General features: G+C 41.3%; 1 protein-coding gene across 1 annotated transcript in view; it reads right to left on the bottom strand.

Moving 5' to 3' along the window:
- tyw1 (tRNA-yW synthesizing protein 1 homolog (S. cerevisiae)) overlaps nucleotides 1-18,491 on the bottom strand; it is a 98,557-nt gene that overhangs the window by 38,020 nt on the left and 42,046 nt on the right. Inside the window, exons 12-13 of the mRNA XM_033631669.2 lie at nucleotides 17,823-18,000; nucleotides 11,013-11,148 (exon numbers count right to left, since the gene is read on the bottom strand). Of these exons, the coding sequence (XP_033487560.2) occupies nucleotides 11,013-11,148; nucleotides 17,823-18,000 (314 nt within the window). The remainder of the gene's footprint in view (nucleotides 1-11,012; nucleotides 11,149-17,822; nucleotides 18,001-18,491) is intronic.

The raw sequence follows: 18,491 nt of genomic DNA, 5'->3' as shown, positions 1-18,491 counted from the left end.
AAGGTAACGAAAAAGCAATGATTCTAATTTTCAGGTGATTATACACTTAAGAAAACATACTTATTATATTATATTCAATATCTGCCGATATATCCTCCTAAATCTTACACACTGGACCTTTAAAAGAATCACATTCAATGAGGACATTTATCTCTTAATCAAATTGTTCACATATCATGAACATAAAAACCTTATGCAAGTAGTGTTCAACAGCTCCTGCGCATCTGATTCTGAGCCAACAACACATTTGTACAACACTTTCAAACAGATTTTTATGGGAAATTTAAATGTCTACTGTAGTAAAAGGTCTCATCTTTACAACTGAATTCACAAAATTTCATGGGCGCTGTGATAGACTGAACTACATAAAGAATTTAACAGTGAGTGCTGCCATAAGCTAGATGTTTGCTGTTTTGGATGAGGTGGTCTCATCATCGTCTCAACTGTAACAGGGCAAAGGAAAGCCTCCCCAGCACACTTGATTGAGGCTCATATTATAGTTCACTTTGGGAATAAAAAAGGTAAAAAAAAAACAAACAAACAAAAATAAACACAATGCAATCCTCTACCACTAGTTGTTGCTTCAGAGAATGTTGCTTGCTATAGCTATAACAGCTGTGCTGATAACTTACTGTAAATTCTAATCCTCAAATTTCTGCACTTATCCCTTTTTTAATGGAGGACCAAGGCAGTTCTCATTCATAGACTATTTTCAATGTCTCAAAACGGGATTCACCTCTCTGCGTATTCCTCAGAAGCATTTATGTCATTACGCCAATCCTGACTGGCTGGTGATTGTGACGTCTGCATCAGGTGGATCTACCTACTGTTATATGGCTTGCACTACAATACACCACCATTCTAAAACGTCCTGTCTTCGGAGCACATCTAAACCTGTCGCATAGACTAACAACCTCAACTGTTCCTGGCCCTTCAGGAACGCCACTCAACCTTGCTTCCAGATCTTCCCAGTGGCCACTTGCGGTATTGCAATGAAATAATCCCCTGCAGCCCAAAAAGCATTTCCCTATAAATCACCATTACAAAATGGAAGTTAGAAACATTTTTGGCCTATGCGCCAGGCAAGCAACTCCATTACACTGTACAGACGCCATCTCGGGGTCCGCTATCTAGTTATTATTATACATCTATGAACTTTCTATAGATAGAAGCTAACCCTCCGTCAGAGGACGCTAGCTGTCTCTGATAGACTTTGACTCTCTGATCTTTACCTTAAGCTGGAGTGTTTACCCACCCAGCTGTTTACGGTAAGGTTTTTTACAGATTAGCCTACCACCAGCACCGTAACACAGCACAAAGGAGGCAAGTTTTAATATCTTTCTGTGAGGACACTTTTAATTTCTAACACACAACAAAATTTAAGAGACCACAAAAGAAAATTTCGAGTGATGACACACACCAACATCTGTCCTCAATTGGCAACACAGCAGCTCACAGATGTCCTGTCACCCACCCACTTTCTATCTGAATGATAACAGAGAGGTTAGGGGAAGGTTTGCATGTTTATTAATGCTCAAACAACTGCTGTGTTGCAACAGAGCCGCATATGTTGAGGTTTTCCCTGATCTGAAGGATGAAGATGTCGGCATTTTTTCATGAGACAGTATCTACTACGTGATACCTTCTCCAGTTGCATTTCCATTACTTTGTTTACTGCAGGTACACTTGCTGTCAAAAATGTTCCAACCTTCATCTGCAAAATACTGGAACTCCAGAGCATTGTCAGCGTGTGAAAAGGGAGAGAACTGTGTGTTGAGCTGTATAAGTAAAGAGCAACCAGCACCTTTAAGTATGGATGTGGGAAAAAAGCTGTGTAGGCAGAACTTTGAATTTACACGTAACAATTTGCAGGTGCCTGATGACTCAAGTGCTGTTTTTATAATTCAGATTTGCATTTGAACTTTTGTACTTCAGGATTTTGCTCATTCTGTAGCTGAAGAGAAGCAAATTATTTCATCCTTGCTTCTATAATAGGTCCACAGTGACAAAAACATAATAAGACCCGAGGCTGTATTTTCTCTATGCCCTTCTACAATTCACAAACGTTTAATGTAGGCCTACTTTATGTTGTGTCTGCAATGTGCAATCGTGTTATTAAGAAAATATACATAAATATAAGAAAACATGTATTTGATTGCATTATGTATTGCAAATATATACAAATTTGAATCAAGGTCAACAAAACCTGATCTGGACATCACTCTTTATAAATGTTCAGTGAACTTTCCCTGGGTTAAAAAAAAAAAAAAAAAAAAAAAGTAATGAAGGTGCCCTGCTTACAGTTCAATGGTGTAGATTCAGGCTATTGTTGTTGCTGTATAGCAGAAGAAAGAGGATTATTGAGAATGTGATGGAGAGGAAGAAAAGATTTGGAAAGACAGGGAGATGAAAGAAGGGGAATGATGAGGACAGAGGACATGAGAAACGCCTTATACAAAGAAACAAGTGACTGACAATGGAAGGAGTGAGTGCGCTCCCTCCTTCACTTCCTCACTCTCTCCCACTCTCACTGGAAGGTTATCTGTAACACTAGGTCCTTTCAGCCCAGCAGGGAGGGGGATAATTGGCCAGTGGAAGCATGGAGGTGAGGTATTTCAAGCTGACTGTATTCCAAATCCGACACTGAGGCACAACTCTATCAATCCCCCAGCGCACCGTCAGGGAGACCAGGTGGAGGAGAACAGAGAGGGATAAGTGCTGAGGAAGGATGGAGATAGAGCCCACCATGAAATGGAGACTTAGCAGTATGGAGCAGAGACCAGGAGAGAGGGGGGCGATGGGAACAGAAAGAGTGCATTTATTTTTGGAAACTAGGGAGCTACATACGGGCAAACCATAATGTCACATTGATATGTACATGTGCAAACACACAAGTACATGTTCAAATTATAATCATGTTAAAGCTGTATTTGGTAACTTTCATTAAAAAAAATAATACATATATTATTGACGTATTTGTTGAAACTATCAATATATTCACACAGCACTTAATGAGACAGATAATCTGTAAGAAAAAAAAAAAAAATCACACTCCTCTACTTCCTCTATTGCTTTATAGTGCTTCAAATCGTCATCTGTCATCGGTATCTGTCGATATTGGCTTTAAAATCAACTACTGGAATCAGCCAACATGCTGATAATATTGGTACATCATTGATATCAACCGATACTGGCTTTAAAATGAACTATGAGAATCAGCCAACATGCTTTTCCTTATTTTGCACAATGAATGAATTTTACATACATCAAAATCCTTTTTCATGTCTCCATCTGTTGGTGGGCCATCACAATAAGAGTATGCATGCATAATATGATGTTAATTCCACCACAGAGGAGAGTTGAACATCAATAAAATGTGCTGGGGAAAAAAATGGATGTGTCAAAATCGGTACCGGTTATTGGCCAAATGAGTTGCTATATATTGGCATATCAGAATATTGGCAAAAAATTCAATATTGTGCATCCTTACTCTCTGACACAGCTGTCAAAAAGAGCTATTAATCAATACGATTAATCAATGAATTAGCTGTCTACTATTAAATTAATCACCAGCTAAATTGATAATCGATTAATCCCTTTGAGTTTTTAAGAAGAAAAAATCTCAGATTCCAGCTTCTTAAATGTGAATATTCTCTGGCTCCTTTCCTCTTCTGTGACAGTAAACTAGATATCTTTGGTTTGTGGCCCAAACCAGACATGTGAGGACATTGTCTTGGCCTTTGGGAAACACTGATTGACATTTGTCAGGCAAGCCAAGAAAATTTCTGAACGGTTACGCATATCGGTCTGTAGGTTAATTTGGCCACTCTTCAGTTTACTGCACTGTGCACCACTCAGAACTAGTGGGGGACAGACAGTCGGTTAGCTGTTTTAAGATGTGGAAACGTAGTGCCTACCCACCATTCTCCACTGGTTAGCTAGCTCTGGTGGCTCTGCACTAGTTCTATTAGCACCCTTAGCAGTGTCAGCATGCCTAGTGGTGCTAACATAGAGTAGTTAACAATGCCAAAGGGCATTTGCAGCTTAAAATTAAGCTGCTTACACACTGAAGCAGCTGTGAAGGAGACCTGCAGGTGGGCATCATGTTTCCACAGCAACGCCATCCCGCCACCAGGATGGCATTACCAGCGGTAATCGCAAAATGAGTGGCGCCTCTATCTAGCTCCCACCCAACTACACATGATGCCTTGGTAATGTGATATTCAAGTTGTTCTGACTGGCTCTAGGTACTGTATAGAAGGTCTTTGTATCTGACAAACTCATAAGATAAATAATATTTCCATACCAGAAATAGATTCCAGAGAAAAGAAGCTGCATAAAGTTTCCATATAGTACATGACTGTGATCTGTGCATGTAATTGATGTTACTGACATTTTCACAATGCAGAGCTTGTACACGTGGAGTCAGCCTCGGCATGTCCAACATGTGGTATGCACATGAGAATGCTGAGCCAGAAGAAGTTGTTATCATTAGACCTTTGTTTGACATCAATTTTTAAAGTAATTATTGAGATTGATGGCTCCTCTGACTATCAGGCTGTGATGCAGTATTCGAAAATAATGAGATTCCAGTGAGTATGCAGTGAATGTGCCAGCGGGCAAAAGTGTCAGTTTCTGGGCCAGAAGGACTTTACTGTCACCCATCTGCCCTTGTACTGACTGAATTAACCCTTTAGTCACTAAGAGGGAGGAAAACCAGTGATACTGACATACCACTGATCACCAGCAACCTATGTTGGATATGTCTTAAGTCCACAGGTTGTTTGTTTGAATGAAGGTTTTTCATTTACATATATGGCATAGTAGAGAACGTGATAGAGTTACAAGAATGGCAAACACTATAAAGGCCTTTTCTCTCCATTCATGTAGTTTTAAAAATGTCACTATATGTCAGTAATTACAGTCGAGATAGAGGACGATGTATCATGACATATTCAGACAAATATGACTGGCTCCCTTATTGTAATTCCCTTAACAATGACCACAGACTTCACATAGCACTAACAGAAATTGAAACTAACTTAAAGCAGTATTTCACCGCTGGGCTGGGCATAAAACTGGGCTGTCTATGCAGCAGAGAGATGCAAGTACTCTACCACAACTACCAAACCTACCACTACCACAACTACCACAACGCAATGTGCCGCACTGGACCAATAAATGCTCCTGCTGGTTCGTCCAGAAAGAATATGGCTGCTGGCTGGTATTAAAGGATCTTGCATTACAGTTAAACAGTGTATAAACCTTTATATCATTAGTAATTATAATAAAGAAAACTATGAAAAATGTTTGTCAACAACCTTTTTTATCCAATGACGAAGCTGAGACAGTGACAAGATAAAAATAGATCTTTGACCAAAAAAAAAATAAATAAATAAATAAAATGAAATGTATGTTTTCTTTTCACTTAGGAGATGGGACTAAAATGTTTGTGGTGGGCTATCGGACATTTAAAATGTAAAGATAACAGAAAAATAGATTATTTTATAAAAAGTTCGAGAGAAATGTTTCAACTATAATGCAGAGAAAGGCCGTGCTTGCAATTATTTTCTAATGCTGTATGAACGGTATGAGATCAGAGCACAAACGTGATGGTAAATGCCAGTAAATAGTCAGTGCCAAGATGTTTTGCTAGTCTGCAAAGTGTTAACACCAGAGCAGCGTCAGCCTTTGGCACGAGTTGTGAGCTGTACTTCTGCAGTTAATAAGCAGCTGTGTGTCTGACTCTGGATAGAAGAGCTGCTGGATGGATTGTGGAGTGTGTTAGTTGTAGCGGCGGCTGTTAGCAGCTAGCTCTTCTTGTTAGCTGCTGAAACGCAGCAGAGCAAGCAGCCTTCTAACAGTCCAGTTTTAATCACAGACACTGTGAGAGAACAGGAGTTTAAACCTCCAGACAAACATGTTGCAAATTTAGAAATAAGTTGCGCTAAAATTAAGTTTTATGGTGAGATGAGATGAATAAGTCAGGGTTTACAGTGAAGTAGTTGTCTCAAATTAGAACGAGATTTGGAGCTTTTCAAATGATGACCAGTGTGTACTTGTAAATTATCCTAAAAACTCTGCTGAAGAAATGCCAGTTTGTAATTGTGTCGAAATTATTTGCAGTTGTAGAAAAAATTATGCCTAAATGAAATTTCAACACTTAATAAAACCTGTCGCCCTGGTTTCATTTTTTGTGGTACCTGTATTAGCCTAATTAGATTAGTTTAAAGACACATTTAGACATCTTGTCTAAAATGTAATGACTTTTTGTTGACTGGAACTAGACTAAAACAATGAAAGATTAAAAAATGTGACTAAAACTAATGAGCATTTTCATCTTAACACTAAGACTTAATCTAAAATAGCTACCAGAATTAACACTGGTTCATATTTAAGCACTGCTTAGTTTAACAGTTTGATCTGATTTTGGTCTGAGTTTGAGAGATGGAGAGAGATGGAGAGAAGGGGTCAGCTCTCTCTTGATCCGCTTCTATACTTTTTGTGTCCATGGTGGTGAGCATACAAGAATGAGTAAGTACTAGTCTCGTCACCAGACAATCAGAGATCTCCGCCTTCTGATAGTCTGGGGACACTCCTTTCTAAAGTGTGTTTAACACACCGAAGAAAATGGCCGGCAACAAAGCAACGCCTCTTGCATTTTTGAAAAGGACACGCCCTCCCGCAAATGTGCGCTCCCCCTTTTCTCGTCCGCAAGGAAACAAACACACAGAGAGCTTGAAAATGGATGCCGAGAGATTAAACTCCGTTTTATCAAACGTGTGCTCATCGGAAGTATTTGTAAACAACAAGGCGATTCCCTCTATAGTCCGGCCAGACGGATGAGTCATGGCCTTGTAAAAGATTATGTTTGTTTCTTTTAGTTGGCGAGAATGTGTCGCCGCAAGCGCGACAAACATCCACTAACTTTGACGGCGTTTTCTGCGAGTGCGGCTGAGCCATTTTGTACCGCTACACGTGTTTCTAGTGGGACTATGTTTACAAGCACAAGAGTTCAGTGAGCCACCGAAGGACCGCCCTGCAGATTTACTATTGGTTCTGCAACGTAGGGAGTTTTTTTAAACTCTGAAATTGTATCTGCCCATCTAAACACAAAATCAGGGAGAAAGTCATCAGTCTTTAGTTAAGCAAAGCATCTAAAGACTGACTTGTGAGTCTAAATAAGTACAGTCTGTATTTCAAGCAGCAGCCCTAGACCCCCGAAAATCTGCTTGATGACATGAGATGCAAAAAGATTTGAGCTGAGAGGTGAGTGGGGAGATCTGGGTGCTGGTAAGATGGAGGGAAGTTTCCCACAGTTCATTTACACATACCACCCACACTGTTATGATACAAACCTGGTTGAAAATCAGCAAAGTATCCCTTTAACTCCACATGGTAGTATTTATTAGAATGTATTGATTTATTCAGCTGAGATGTTCCTCTTATTTTGCCCACCCCTGCAGTTCCCTCACACTGATAATAACTTGTTGGCATGGGGTGAAAATGGCTGCTCTAGATGCAATCAGAGTGCAATGATCCATCGCCAGTGATTTGCCTCAAGCAGAGTGATAATGAATTTGTCCATAGTTTGCTAAAGCATTAAACAAGAGGAAGCCGGCCCATTACACATAGGTGTAACAAAGGCTCCCTCTGAGAGACTTCACAGCCCACATCTTTCTCAAGGTCGCTCTGCCGCTGCACCCAAACACTATTTCTTTTCCCTTACTTTGGCTTTTTAGGAAACACACTTACAGGAGAACAATTCACACAAGAGGTCTGGTGGTTAGATGCAGGCTACGATAATGTTCTTCCTCTCTGCTCACAAAATGCACACACTTTTTCGTGGACACAGATCACACACTTAATAGAAACGTACACCTCTGGATGTTTTCATCCCCCACAGTGGTGGCAGCGGCATTATAGAGCCAAACTGTTAAAAGTCTCAAGAATCAATAAAAAGCCACTCTTCCCCACTTGAGTCAAGTGTTAAAGGCTTAAAGTGCTCTCTATCATTTATGGCATCTTGCTGTCATGGCAGAGGAATTCAGTGAATATAGAGGGCATCTCAATCTGTGGTTTCTGAGAGGAATCAATCAGGCTTTTTATCAGCTGCTCTGAGTCACGCAAAACAAAACAAGAAAGATGAGTCTGCACAGGAGGTAAGAATCTGCCACTTTCAACAGTTTGACAGTGAGGTGAAGATCAGAGATCACTTTTGTTAAAAATCACCACAACTGCATATTTGTGTTCACAGTTTACCAAGTAATGAACTTGTGTTGTCAAGATCTTCAGTTGGTGTGGAGCAGTTTAAGAACGGCTTTGTACCCCTGACAAAGTTTATTTTCTATTCAAAGGTTTAATCACATAAAAACATTACCTGTCACCAATTCCCCAAACCTTTCTCTACATTCCCAGATATGAGTCAAATGTTTCTCACTACCAACAAACACTTAAAGGGATAGTTTTCATTTTTTGAAGTGGGGTTGCATGAGGTACTCATCTATAATCAGTGTATCACATATAGTAGACGGCAGTTTGGAGAGGCAGTTAGTAGTACCACCACAGAACCTCAGCAACATACTGCTGTGGATGGGGATTAGCAGCAAAACATATTCTAGCCACTTTAAAAAACACCTGCTTAAAAAGATCAATATCAGTCTAAGTGGATGCTATATTTACAATATTTTGACCATTTTACCTTGCAATCAGGCAGCCCTTTCTTTTGGCGCAAAATTTTCCCATAGAACTTCTGTTTTACTACACAAAGGCAGGGCTGCACCATGCACTGTTACACTGTAGGACAAATGTTCAGGTCAGACTTTAGTGGTTCATGGAGGGGACAACAAATATAAGAAAATAAAACAAACTGAGTTTTTATGAAGTTTTGTGGAGGGAGACGGAACACACTGAAAATGAGAGAAAAGGCTAAACTAGTGTGGAAACTGGAGACCAAGAAAGATCACAAGCTAACTGTGAACTGTAAATGCATACTCACGGACCCAGAGAGCTCCTGCTGCCATGAGTAGGACTTAGTTTCAACACAACCTCAAGATCTTTCTGAATCAGAAAATGCTAGCACTTCACACTTTACTGGTTGTTTGCGAAGTCGTTTCAGTTATGTGTAGGTATTTAGCATACTTGCACCTGATGGTTGGGTACAGCAGCACTCTTCAGTCTCTCGTATTTGGTGGTGGTTTCACAGAACCCTCGAAGAGAAATGACTTCTGCAATGGCCGAGTTGTTTCAGTCTTGCAGAGTTGATGTCTATATTCAGTGTAACTAGCAGCAGCCCAAAAGCCATAATATGCACCATTTTATAAATGGTCAGCACTTTCTGACCCGAACAGCTGATCTGCTGTGTTACAGTGCACAGTTTAGTTGGGCTTATGTGTAGGAATATGGATGTTACACAGTTGAAAAATGTAGTGCCAAAGCAAAGGGCTGTCTGACAGCAAGGTAAAGTGGTGAAAATATCTAGTGTCCACTTGGACGGATATTGATTTTATTAAAGTATGCCTTTTTTCTAGGTGGCTAAAATACTTTTCTGAGCTTCTGAGGAGCTAGCCCCTTTTGTTTCCCTAAACTGAGAGCGTGCCTACTGCCACCAACTGTATATAATACACTGACTACAGATTAGTACCTCATACAGCCCCACTTCAAAAACACAGTATCACTTTGAATAAGAAACTGGTGTTGAGCTGCATCATTCATTTACTTATAAACGACCATATACAACACAATCTCTCAAACAACGCTGGGTGCCTGGTCTGAGCATGTCTCTGTGAATCTCAGTTACACTGATTCTGAAGCTGGGCACAAACAGTGGCATGATAATAATAACAGCAACAGCAGCAGCAGCAGGAAAATACCCATCAAATTAATATAGTAAAATGAATGCAAGTAATGAAGCTTAGCAAAATTTCCAGGGGATAGCCTAATTAGTTCTACACTTAATTACAGGCTCAAAAAAAAACACCATTCAATTTGTGTACTTATGATGCAGAAATACTAAGGCGAGGTAATTAAATAGACTTGATCAAGCTTGAGGTTATTAGCTGTTCTGACCTGGGAAAACAAATGTGCTCAACAGTGAGAGAGATGACAGAAAACCTTTATAGTAAAAACTGTCAGCTCTTTCCTGTCCTGGGTTTTGCACGTTTACCAAACAAACCCTTCATTCAGGGTGCTGCACAAATCTTCTTTTGGGCCAAGTCCAACTTTATTATTAAAACCTGCTGATAGCACATATGTACCGTTCGCTTATGCACTGCTTCACATTCTTCCCGTGCAGAGTACTCTGGGCACAGACGGAGCAGTGGTGAAGCACAGTGAACATGAAATTTAACGGATCATTGTGTTGGGTCTTAAAGTTTGCTTTCACTCACAAACGGCTGCTCCTCTCATCCATCAATCTGATCTGATTAGATCAACTCTGACCGCACTGACTCATCAATTATCCACGCTGTGACTCAAAACTCCACAAACTGCAACTGTGGGTCCAAAAATCTCCGAATTTAGAGAGGAACACAGACTGATACACAGGACACACTGGCAGAAGAAAAAAAGAAAAGAATCATGGAGTCTTGGTTTATATTTAATCAGCACTGCCTAGTTTTACCTTTTGATCCAAGTTTGAGAAAAAGAAAGAGTTAAGGGCAGCTCTCCCTTTCAATCCACTTCTGTACTCTTTGTGTCTGTGGTGGCGGGCATACAAAAATGTGGAAGTACAATCTGTAGTTTGAGCAACAGCCCAAGAGCCAGCGAGCTGAGAGATGAGCAGGGAGATCTGGGTGCTGGTAAGATGGAGGGAAGTTTACCAGTTTACATGCAATGACAGCTACTCTGCGTGGTTCAGCTATAAATTTACAGCTTTAGCATTTTGCAAATGCAGAGCATTTGTTTTACCATATTTGAACAGGAAAGTTTGACTGCGCAAATATTCAGTAAAATACAGTTAGACCTTGATGACTTTCTGCCTGGAAACCAAACTAGCTTAGCGTGCAGCTTACCTTCTCTCCCAGGGCCCTGAGGCTGTCCAGGAAGCGGGGCCAGAAGTCCTTGAAAAGCGGTCGGTCGATCTTTTTCAGACTATCTTTGGTGCTGGCGTCCACACTAACATACAACTGGGTAACAGGTACAAGGCTCCTGGAAATGATAGAAAATATAGAGGATTAATGAGGATAAAAATGATCCAGTCTGAGAAAGAAAGAGAGTCTGATAAGAGGTGAAGTACAAACCTTTGGAGCATTTGAAAAAAATAAAACAAAATATGAAGAACACATTTAAGTTAGTCACCCTCAATATCATGGAACTTTACACACTCCCACATCACAAGTGTATTTGTGTCAGCTCTCTGAAGGAAGGCAGTAGTTCTCCTTTAGTGTGAGACAAGGCAGAAAATATTTGGGCTGAATATAGAATATAATATATCTGTTGCTCAGCTCCACTCAGTACACATTTCTTCTTCCATTCAATATTACACATGCAACAACATAAAGTCTAGTTGTGCTCTAAGTAACAAATTCATCGCAGAGACGGATGATGGCAAAATGAGGGGGCAGCTGACGAGGAAGCTGTGAAAAAACACCTTATTTATATTACTTATTTATACTGCTTCTCATCAATTTTAAATAAGGAAAGACATTAACTTGTGGCACAATCCGTAAGAGCCGGAGGACGCACCAGAGAAGTAAACAGAACCAGAAAAGTGTAAAACATCTACATGACTGAAACAAGAGGAGCGCTCCCCTTTCATGTGTCTTTAGATGGGGGATAAAAATATTTGCTGTGCAAGAGAGGCAATTATGTAAAGACGCAAAAACAACCAATTAGCCAAATGAGAAATGAGACAGAAAGTTTGGAAATTCAGCTCTTTCTCCAGTAAATAAACAGTTCCCTCTCACAAAAACAGGACTGGAACAAAAAATCAATAAACTGCAACAGCTCATCTCCAACCAGGTGGCTCTGGCAGACAGAAAAAAAAGGTGATGGCTGTCCTTGCCATCCACCTGCTCCATGAGGATATGACAAGTCAGCCTGTGACAGGCAAGTTAGCTGACATATCGCCTGTGTCAGTGAATGTCTTGATGACAACTTGCAAGGCTTCTGGACAGAGCGGCATCTTGAGATGTAAGGTCGGAGGGCATGTAGAGTGACGGAAACCAAGGTAAACATCTGAACATGAAAACTATTTATTACAAACAGGTCAAGTGACAAACAGCTTTACATGTCATTCTATATCCTGTTACTGCTTGTGTGTGTGTGTGTGTGTGTGTGTGTGTGTGTGTAGCTCACTGACTGACTCACTGATGATAGATGACTGTTCGAGAGCACCTGTGTGAAGGTGTAAGCTGGGTCTATACAAGTGGCTCCTTACTCTACCTACCTTCTCTCTGACTCCCTGACACAAGACTCTTTTTGTTTGATAAATAAAAAAAAAAGTTAATCTTGTCATTTAACCCAGTGCTGCATCCTTCCTTATGTTGCAGTCTTCAAGCCAGTCTTAACATAATTGGGGCTCTGCATTTGTTAACCCAGACTATTCCTGCAGTACACAGTCATGGCGCGATGCCCCAGCCTCCTCTTAACGCCTAATGCGGATGGTGTTGTCTGGAGCAGCAAACTGTGAGACATATCTTAATGATGTGGAAGTCTACTCTGCTGATTCAGTGTTGGCAATAAGCTTCTCTCACCTTGAACTTTGCTAAATGTGAGTTCCCTAAGGCTACCATCACTTATCTTAATGAGCAGGTCTGTCAAGACCAAGTGTGGCCAGTAGATGCTGAGGTATCTGCTATCCGTTTTCTTGAGTTACAATCCAGAGTTTTACCTTAACTTCACTTCCAATGTCTCCCCTCTGACAGACCTCCTTATCCCCACTTTGTTTGATTTGGGAGGAAAAATACCAGCAGGCTTTTCACACTGTACAAAGTCTTATCTGTAGCTCTCCAGTGCTGTCGGCACCAGACTTTGCAGTGCCATTCAAGTTGGAGGTTGAAGCGAGTGGTAGTGAAGCTGGTGCTGTATTGCTAAAGGAGGTTCCTTTGGCATTGATCACCCAGTCTGTTCCCTGCAGCCCAGCCTAAGTACAGCACAATGGAAAATGAAGCCTTAGCAATGCTCTGGGTCCTCCAATATTTCGAGGCTTACGTTGGCTTGATTCCATTGTTAGTGGTAGTTTTTACAGATCACCTCTCCTGTGTTTCTAAATCGGATGTTTAACAGTAATCAACAGCTGATGCACTGGGCCCTTATGGTCCAAAACTTCACAAGAGAAATCTGACACAAAAAGTGGTATGGCAATGTTGTGGCTGATGCTCTCTCACATGTACCTTTGGATGACCCCAGTATGGCTGCAATTTTAAGGAAGGGAGTGTTACATGTTATGTGGCTGCTTTGCTTGTTTGTGTGTCTGCTCTATGTGTTCCACGTGCAGCTCACTGACTCACTCACTGATGACAGAGGACTGTTTTGGGGGCACCTGTGAAGGTGTAGGCTGGGTCTGTATTAGTGGCTTCTTACTCTGCCTACCTTCTCTCTGACTCCCTGAAGCAAGTCCCTGTTTCCTGTTTCCTTTAACCCGGTGTCACGTCCCTCCTTACCATGCACCTTTCGGGGCAGGCATAACACAGCCATTTTTCTTCAACTTTTCTCAAATCTTTTGACGTCATTACACTCCTTTACAATTTTTGCAATTTCATATGTATCATTTTTAGGAAATGGAGCAGTACCACCAGAGATCATGCAGCCAGCGTAGCGCAGTTCAAGACAGACATGACCGTAGGAAACGACGACAGTGGAACGGAACAACTTGATATTATAGTGAAAAGAATTCTCTGTCTACATGTGGTGATGTATTTATTGGCTTCACAGATCACTGCCGTCTACAATGCTGCCTCCGTTAAAAGGTCCATTATTACGACCTCCACCACCGTTGCCTCTGCTGTTGCTGTCTGAAACATCTGACTCTGCCCTCAAGTGTCATCTATTGGCTGTATTGATGCCAACATAAAGGACACATGGAAGTATGAGGGCAGTGATGCTTACAACGTTTCAATGGACGTATCTGTTATTGTACGTAAAGGGAGTATAAATGATCCATAATGCTGTTTTTAGCACATGGCAATGTTGCCCTAAAAACACGTTCGGCAAGTTCTTCTTATACTTACTGTACATGTGATGGATGTACTTGGCTTTGTTTTATTTTTTAAACAAAGGGATGTCAGTGGGGCTTGCAGGCACATTCTTGTGTTGACAGAGTGCTGAGTAGAAGCTGTAGTGCAGGAAATAATGACACTCTGAGGTCATTCAGTACACAAAACTTTTCATGTTGATGCTCACAAACCCTCCTGAATGTGTGTATGTGTGTGTGTGTGTGTGTGTGTGTGTGTGTTGCTGCACATAAAGCCATCTGACGTGGCATTGCCTTTTATGAATTTTTCATAAAGTTAATGTAGATGCATAATGTACATGCCTCTAGGAACTGTTCCTGTGGTGAACTCCTGTCACAGACACATGGATGCAGAATGCGGAGACCTGAACTCTTGTGGCTGGGTTATGACTTAAAATGCAGCATTTTAGAGAAGCCATTGTCAAACTGACATGCAGCATCGCCTGCAGGTCAATCACTGAAAATAACTGGGTTTTATTTTTTGTAAGAAGTTGAGATATTTCTCCATTCCTTTTGTAAAAGCTTTGTAAAGTCATTAGAGCAAACACATGTTTCAGCACTCAAGCACAGGCTTTAACATTCATTTGTGATGGTTTAAGAGGGCCAGTTCAAATACGTTTTCATTTTAAAACAGTGATTTAAAACAAAAATGATCTCCGTACACACGGGTGTTTTAGCATCATTTCCGAAAAAATGTAAACAGGAAGCAGATTGTCTACTGCTGAGCTGGCAAAAGGTAAGACAAAAGATGTCTTTGCCTAAACCAATAACAAAGCGAAACTGCTACTCAAAGTAACATGAGTATAAGGCGGTCAATGCAGCAGAAAGAAGATCAGGAGTCGCTGCAAAAAGCAAATCCTGAGAAATATTAAAGCCATAGACTGTTAAAAATGGTGGACATAGTTACCATGATGTCACCAATTGGTTTGTGGACTCCTGTTCTGAATCCTTGTGTTTGGCATTTCAGCCGTCACCATCTTGGATTTTTGGAGCCAGAAACAACTGTAATTGGATGAGAGGGTGGACATGTGGAGGGGCAAGGGGTGGATCTGACACATGGACTGTGGCAACACCTTGCAGACGGCCTGTCACTCAAAGTGACCCCACCCCTAAATATCCCAAACTTTAACCCTTAAGATTTAAACGTTTGAGTGATTTAAAAATTCACCCTCTGTACAGTTTTCATGAATGTTGAAATTACTTATTGAGACCAAAATTTTTCTTTTTTCCAGGGTGTAAACATGTTTATTTCTGCTGTAAAGTTCGGTGTTTTAACATGGGTGTCTTTGGGATTGACTCTGTTTTAGAGCCAGCCTCAAGTGGCCATTGTATGAACTGCAGTTTTTCCATGCGTCATTTTTCAGCTCCAGAGGTTGCCGCTTGATAAAAGTAGTAGTACTGGGAGCATTATCCATCACTGGAGGAAACCTTGGCAATAGAAAAGGAGTACCCATACAAGAAGAATTTTAGCTTTAATGTTTTGGCTTGACACGGAGTGACTGATGAGACCCTTTCAGGAAGCGAGAGAAGGTTATTGTGTAATTGTTTTCATGTCTGCGTTTCTGCCTGCCCAGTCTAAAATGCAACCCTGGTCAGGAGCATTTTCAGAGGTCGCCGTGTTAGGGGTTCAAAAAGGCTGGGGCCGAATAGTGTGGACGCTCGGTGTAAACACAGCAAAAGATATGCAGAGTTTCAGTTTGATTTGCAAAGGTTTTGAAAAGTCTGCTTCTGAAACTTCTAATAAAGTTGGAGTTCTGTTTCAAAGCACTGAAAGTTTAATTTAACAATGTACTGCTGACTAACAAACTCTTCCATTGTGTTGTGCCCTCCTTGTTAAAGGACACACGGCACTTATAATTGTGGATAGTAAACCTTTGATCCTTCCTGCGAGGAAGGAACCTAACTACTGCGACACACTCCTACTCCCTACTTTCCAATTCATCCCCCCGGACTTCAAAGAAAAGAGCTTGCAAAGGCAGGGAATAAAAATATACCACAGAACCATAATGAGCCAAAACAGAGAGGCTGGAATGTACAGTACAGGCCAAAAGTTTGGACACACCTTCTCATTCAATGCGTTTTCTTTATTTTCATGACTATTTACATTGTAGATTCTCACTGAAGGCATCAAAACTATGAATGAACACATGTGGAGTTATGTACTTAACAAAAAAAGGTGAAATAACTGAAAACATGTTTTATATTCTAGTTTCTTCAAAATAGCCACTCTTTGCTCTGATTACTGCTTTGCACACTCTTGGCATTCTCTCCATGAGCTTCAAGAGGTAGTCACCTGAAATGGTTTCCACTTCACAGGTGTGCCTTATCAGGGTTAATTAGTGGAATTTCTTGCTTTATCAATGGGGTTGGGACCATCAGTTGTATTGTGCAGAAGTCAGGTTAATACACAGCCGACAGCCCTATTGGACAACTGTTAAAATTCATATTATGGCAAGAACCAATCAGCTAACTAAAGAAAAACGAGTGGCCATCATTACTTTACAACGAAACTGGCACACATGAGGACCGACCCAGGAAAGGAAGACCAAGAGTCACCTCTGCTTCTGAGGATAAGTTCATCCGAGTCACCAGCCTCAGAAATGGCAAGTTAACAGCAGCTCAGATCAGAGACCAGATGAATGCCACACAGAGTTCTAGCAGCAGACCCATCTCTAGAACAACTGTTAAGAGGAGACTGCGCCAATCAGGCCTTCATGGTCAAATAGCTGCTAGGAAACCACTGCTAAGGAGAGGCAACAAGCAGAAGAGATTTGTTTGGGCCAAGAAACACAAGGAATGGACATTAGACCAGTGGAAATCTGTGCTTTGGTCTGATGAGTCCAAATTTGAGATCTTTGGTTCCAACCGCCGTGTCTTTGTGAGACGCAGAAAAGGTGAACGGATGGATTCCACATGCCTGGTTCCCACTGTGAAGCATGGAGGAGGAGGTGTGATGGTGTGGGGGTGTTTTGCTGGTGACACTGTTGGGGATTTATTCAAAATTGAAGGCACACTGAACCAGCATGGCTACCACAGCATCCTGCAGCGACATGCCATCCCATCCGGTTTGCATTTAGTTGGACGATCATTTATTTTTCAACAGGACAATGACCCCAAACACACCTCCAGGCTGTGTAAGGGCTATTTGACCAAGAAGGAGAGTGATGGAGTGCTGCGGCAGATGACCTGGCCTCCACAGTCACCGGACCTGAACCCAATTCAGATGGTTTGGGGTGAGCTGGACCGCAGAGTGAAGGCAAAGGGGCCAACAAGTGCTAAACACCTCTGGGAACTCCTTCAAGACTGTTGGAAAACCATTTCAGGTGACTACCTCTTGAAGCTCATGGAGAGAATGCCAAGAGTGTGCAAAGCAGTAATCAGAGCAAAGGGTGGCTATTTTGAAGAAACTAGAATATAAAACATGTTTTCAGTTATTTCACCTTTTTTTGTTAAGTACATAACTCCACATGTGTTCATTCATAGTTTTGATGCCTTCAGTGAGAATCTACAATGTAAATAGTCATGAAAATAAAGAAAACGCATTGAATGAGAAGGTGTGTCCAAACTTTTGGCCTGTACTGTATATTTTGAGAGAAGAGAGAAACAAGAACAACCACACAAACAATTGTGTGATTCCTTTTGCCCCTACCTGATTTCCTGTGGGAACTGTGCATTGGTGACCACGAAGCTGGAGATGTGGTGGGAGTGGAGAAGGCGGACGAAGGTGTTGATTTCAGGGTACATGATTGGCTCACCCACCAGGGAGAGAGCACAGTGCTTGACTGCCAAGCCCTCCTCGTACCGCTCGGGCTTCACTCCAGGGACACCTGGAGGGAGAGAGGTCAGTGGATGAATAAATGATAGTTTTGTTGTCGATTCCACCTTTGACTTGATGAATGCCTCCCAACGATAAAATGAGTGGGCTGACATGTGGAAGCACAAATCAAGACAGCTCCAAGTTAAAAAACTGTGGGAAGTAACAGCATGAGGTCAGGCTTTGAAGTGAGGTCAAACTGAGTAATTACATAAAGCAAAAAAAAGGCACAAGAGAGACGTGTGGTGTTCATGAAAAATGAGCAGAAGAGAGATGCTGAAAGTTTGAGCTTTGGGAGCCGGGCCTGAAGCCCAGTCTTTCTCTTCTACTCCCTCTCTCCTCTTTTTCCACTGGGTGGTCTTGGACTCTTCCGATGTTCAGTGGATTCATCAGCACAAACTACAGGGGGCTGTAATAATAGACTCAGCATAAGTTCCTGACTATTTTCAAGAAATGTTATAAAGTTTAAAAGGCTATTGCTGTTAAACTTTGAGATTTATAAAT

The sequence above is a fragment of the Epinephelus lanceolatus genome, chromosome 4 (assembly GCF_041903045.1).
Source record: "Epinephelus lanceolatus isolate andai-2023 chromosome 4, ASM4190304v1, whole genome shotgun sequence".
NCBI classification, from domain to species: domain Eukaryota; kingdom Metazoa; phylum Chordata; class Actinopteri; order Perciformes; family Serranidae; genus Epinephelus; species Epinephelus lanceolatus.
The sequence above is the reverse complement of the archived record's forward strand: the minus strand, read 5'-3'. Positions and strand labels throughout refer to the sequence as shown.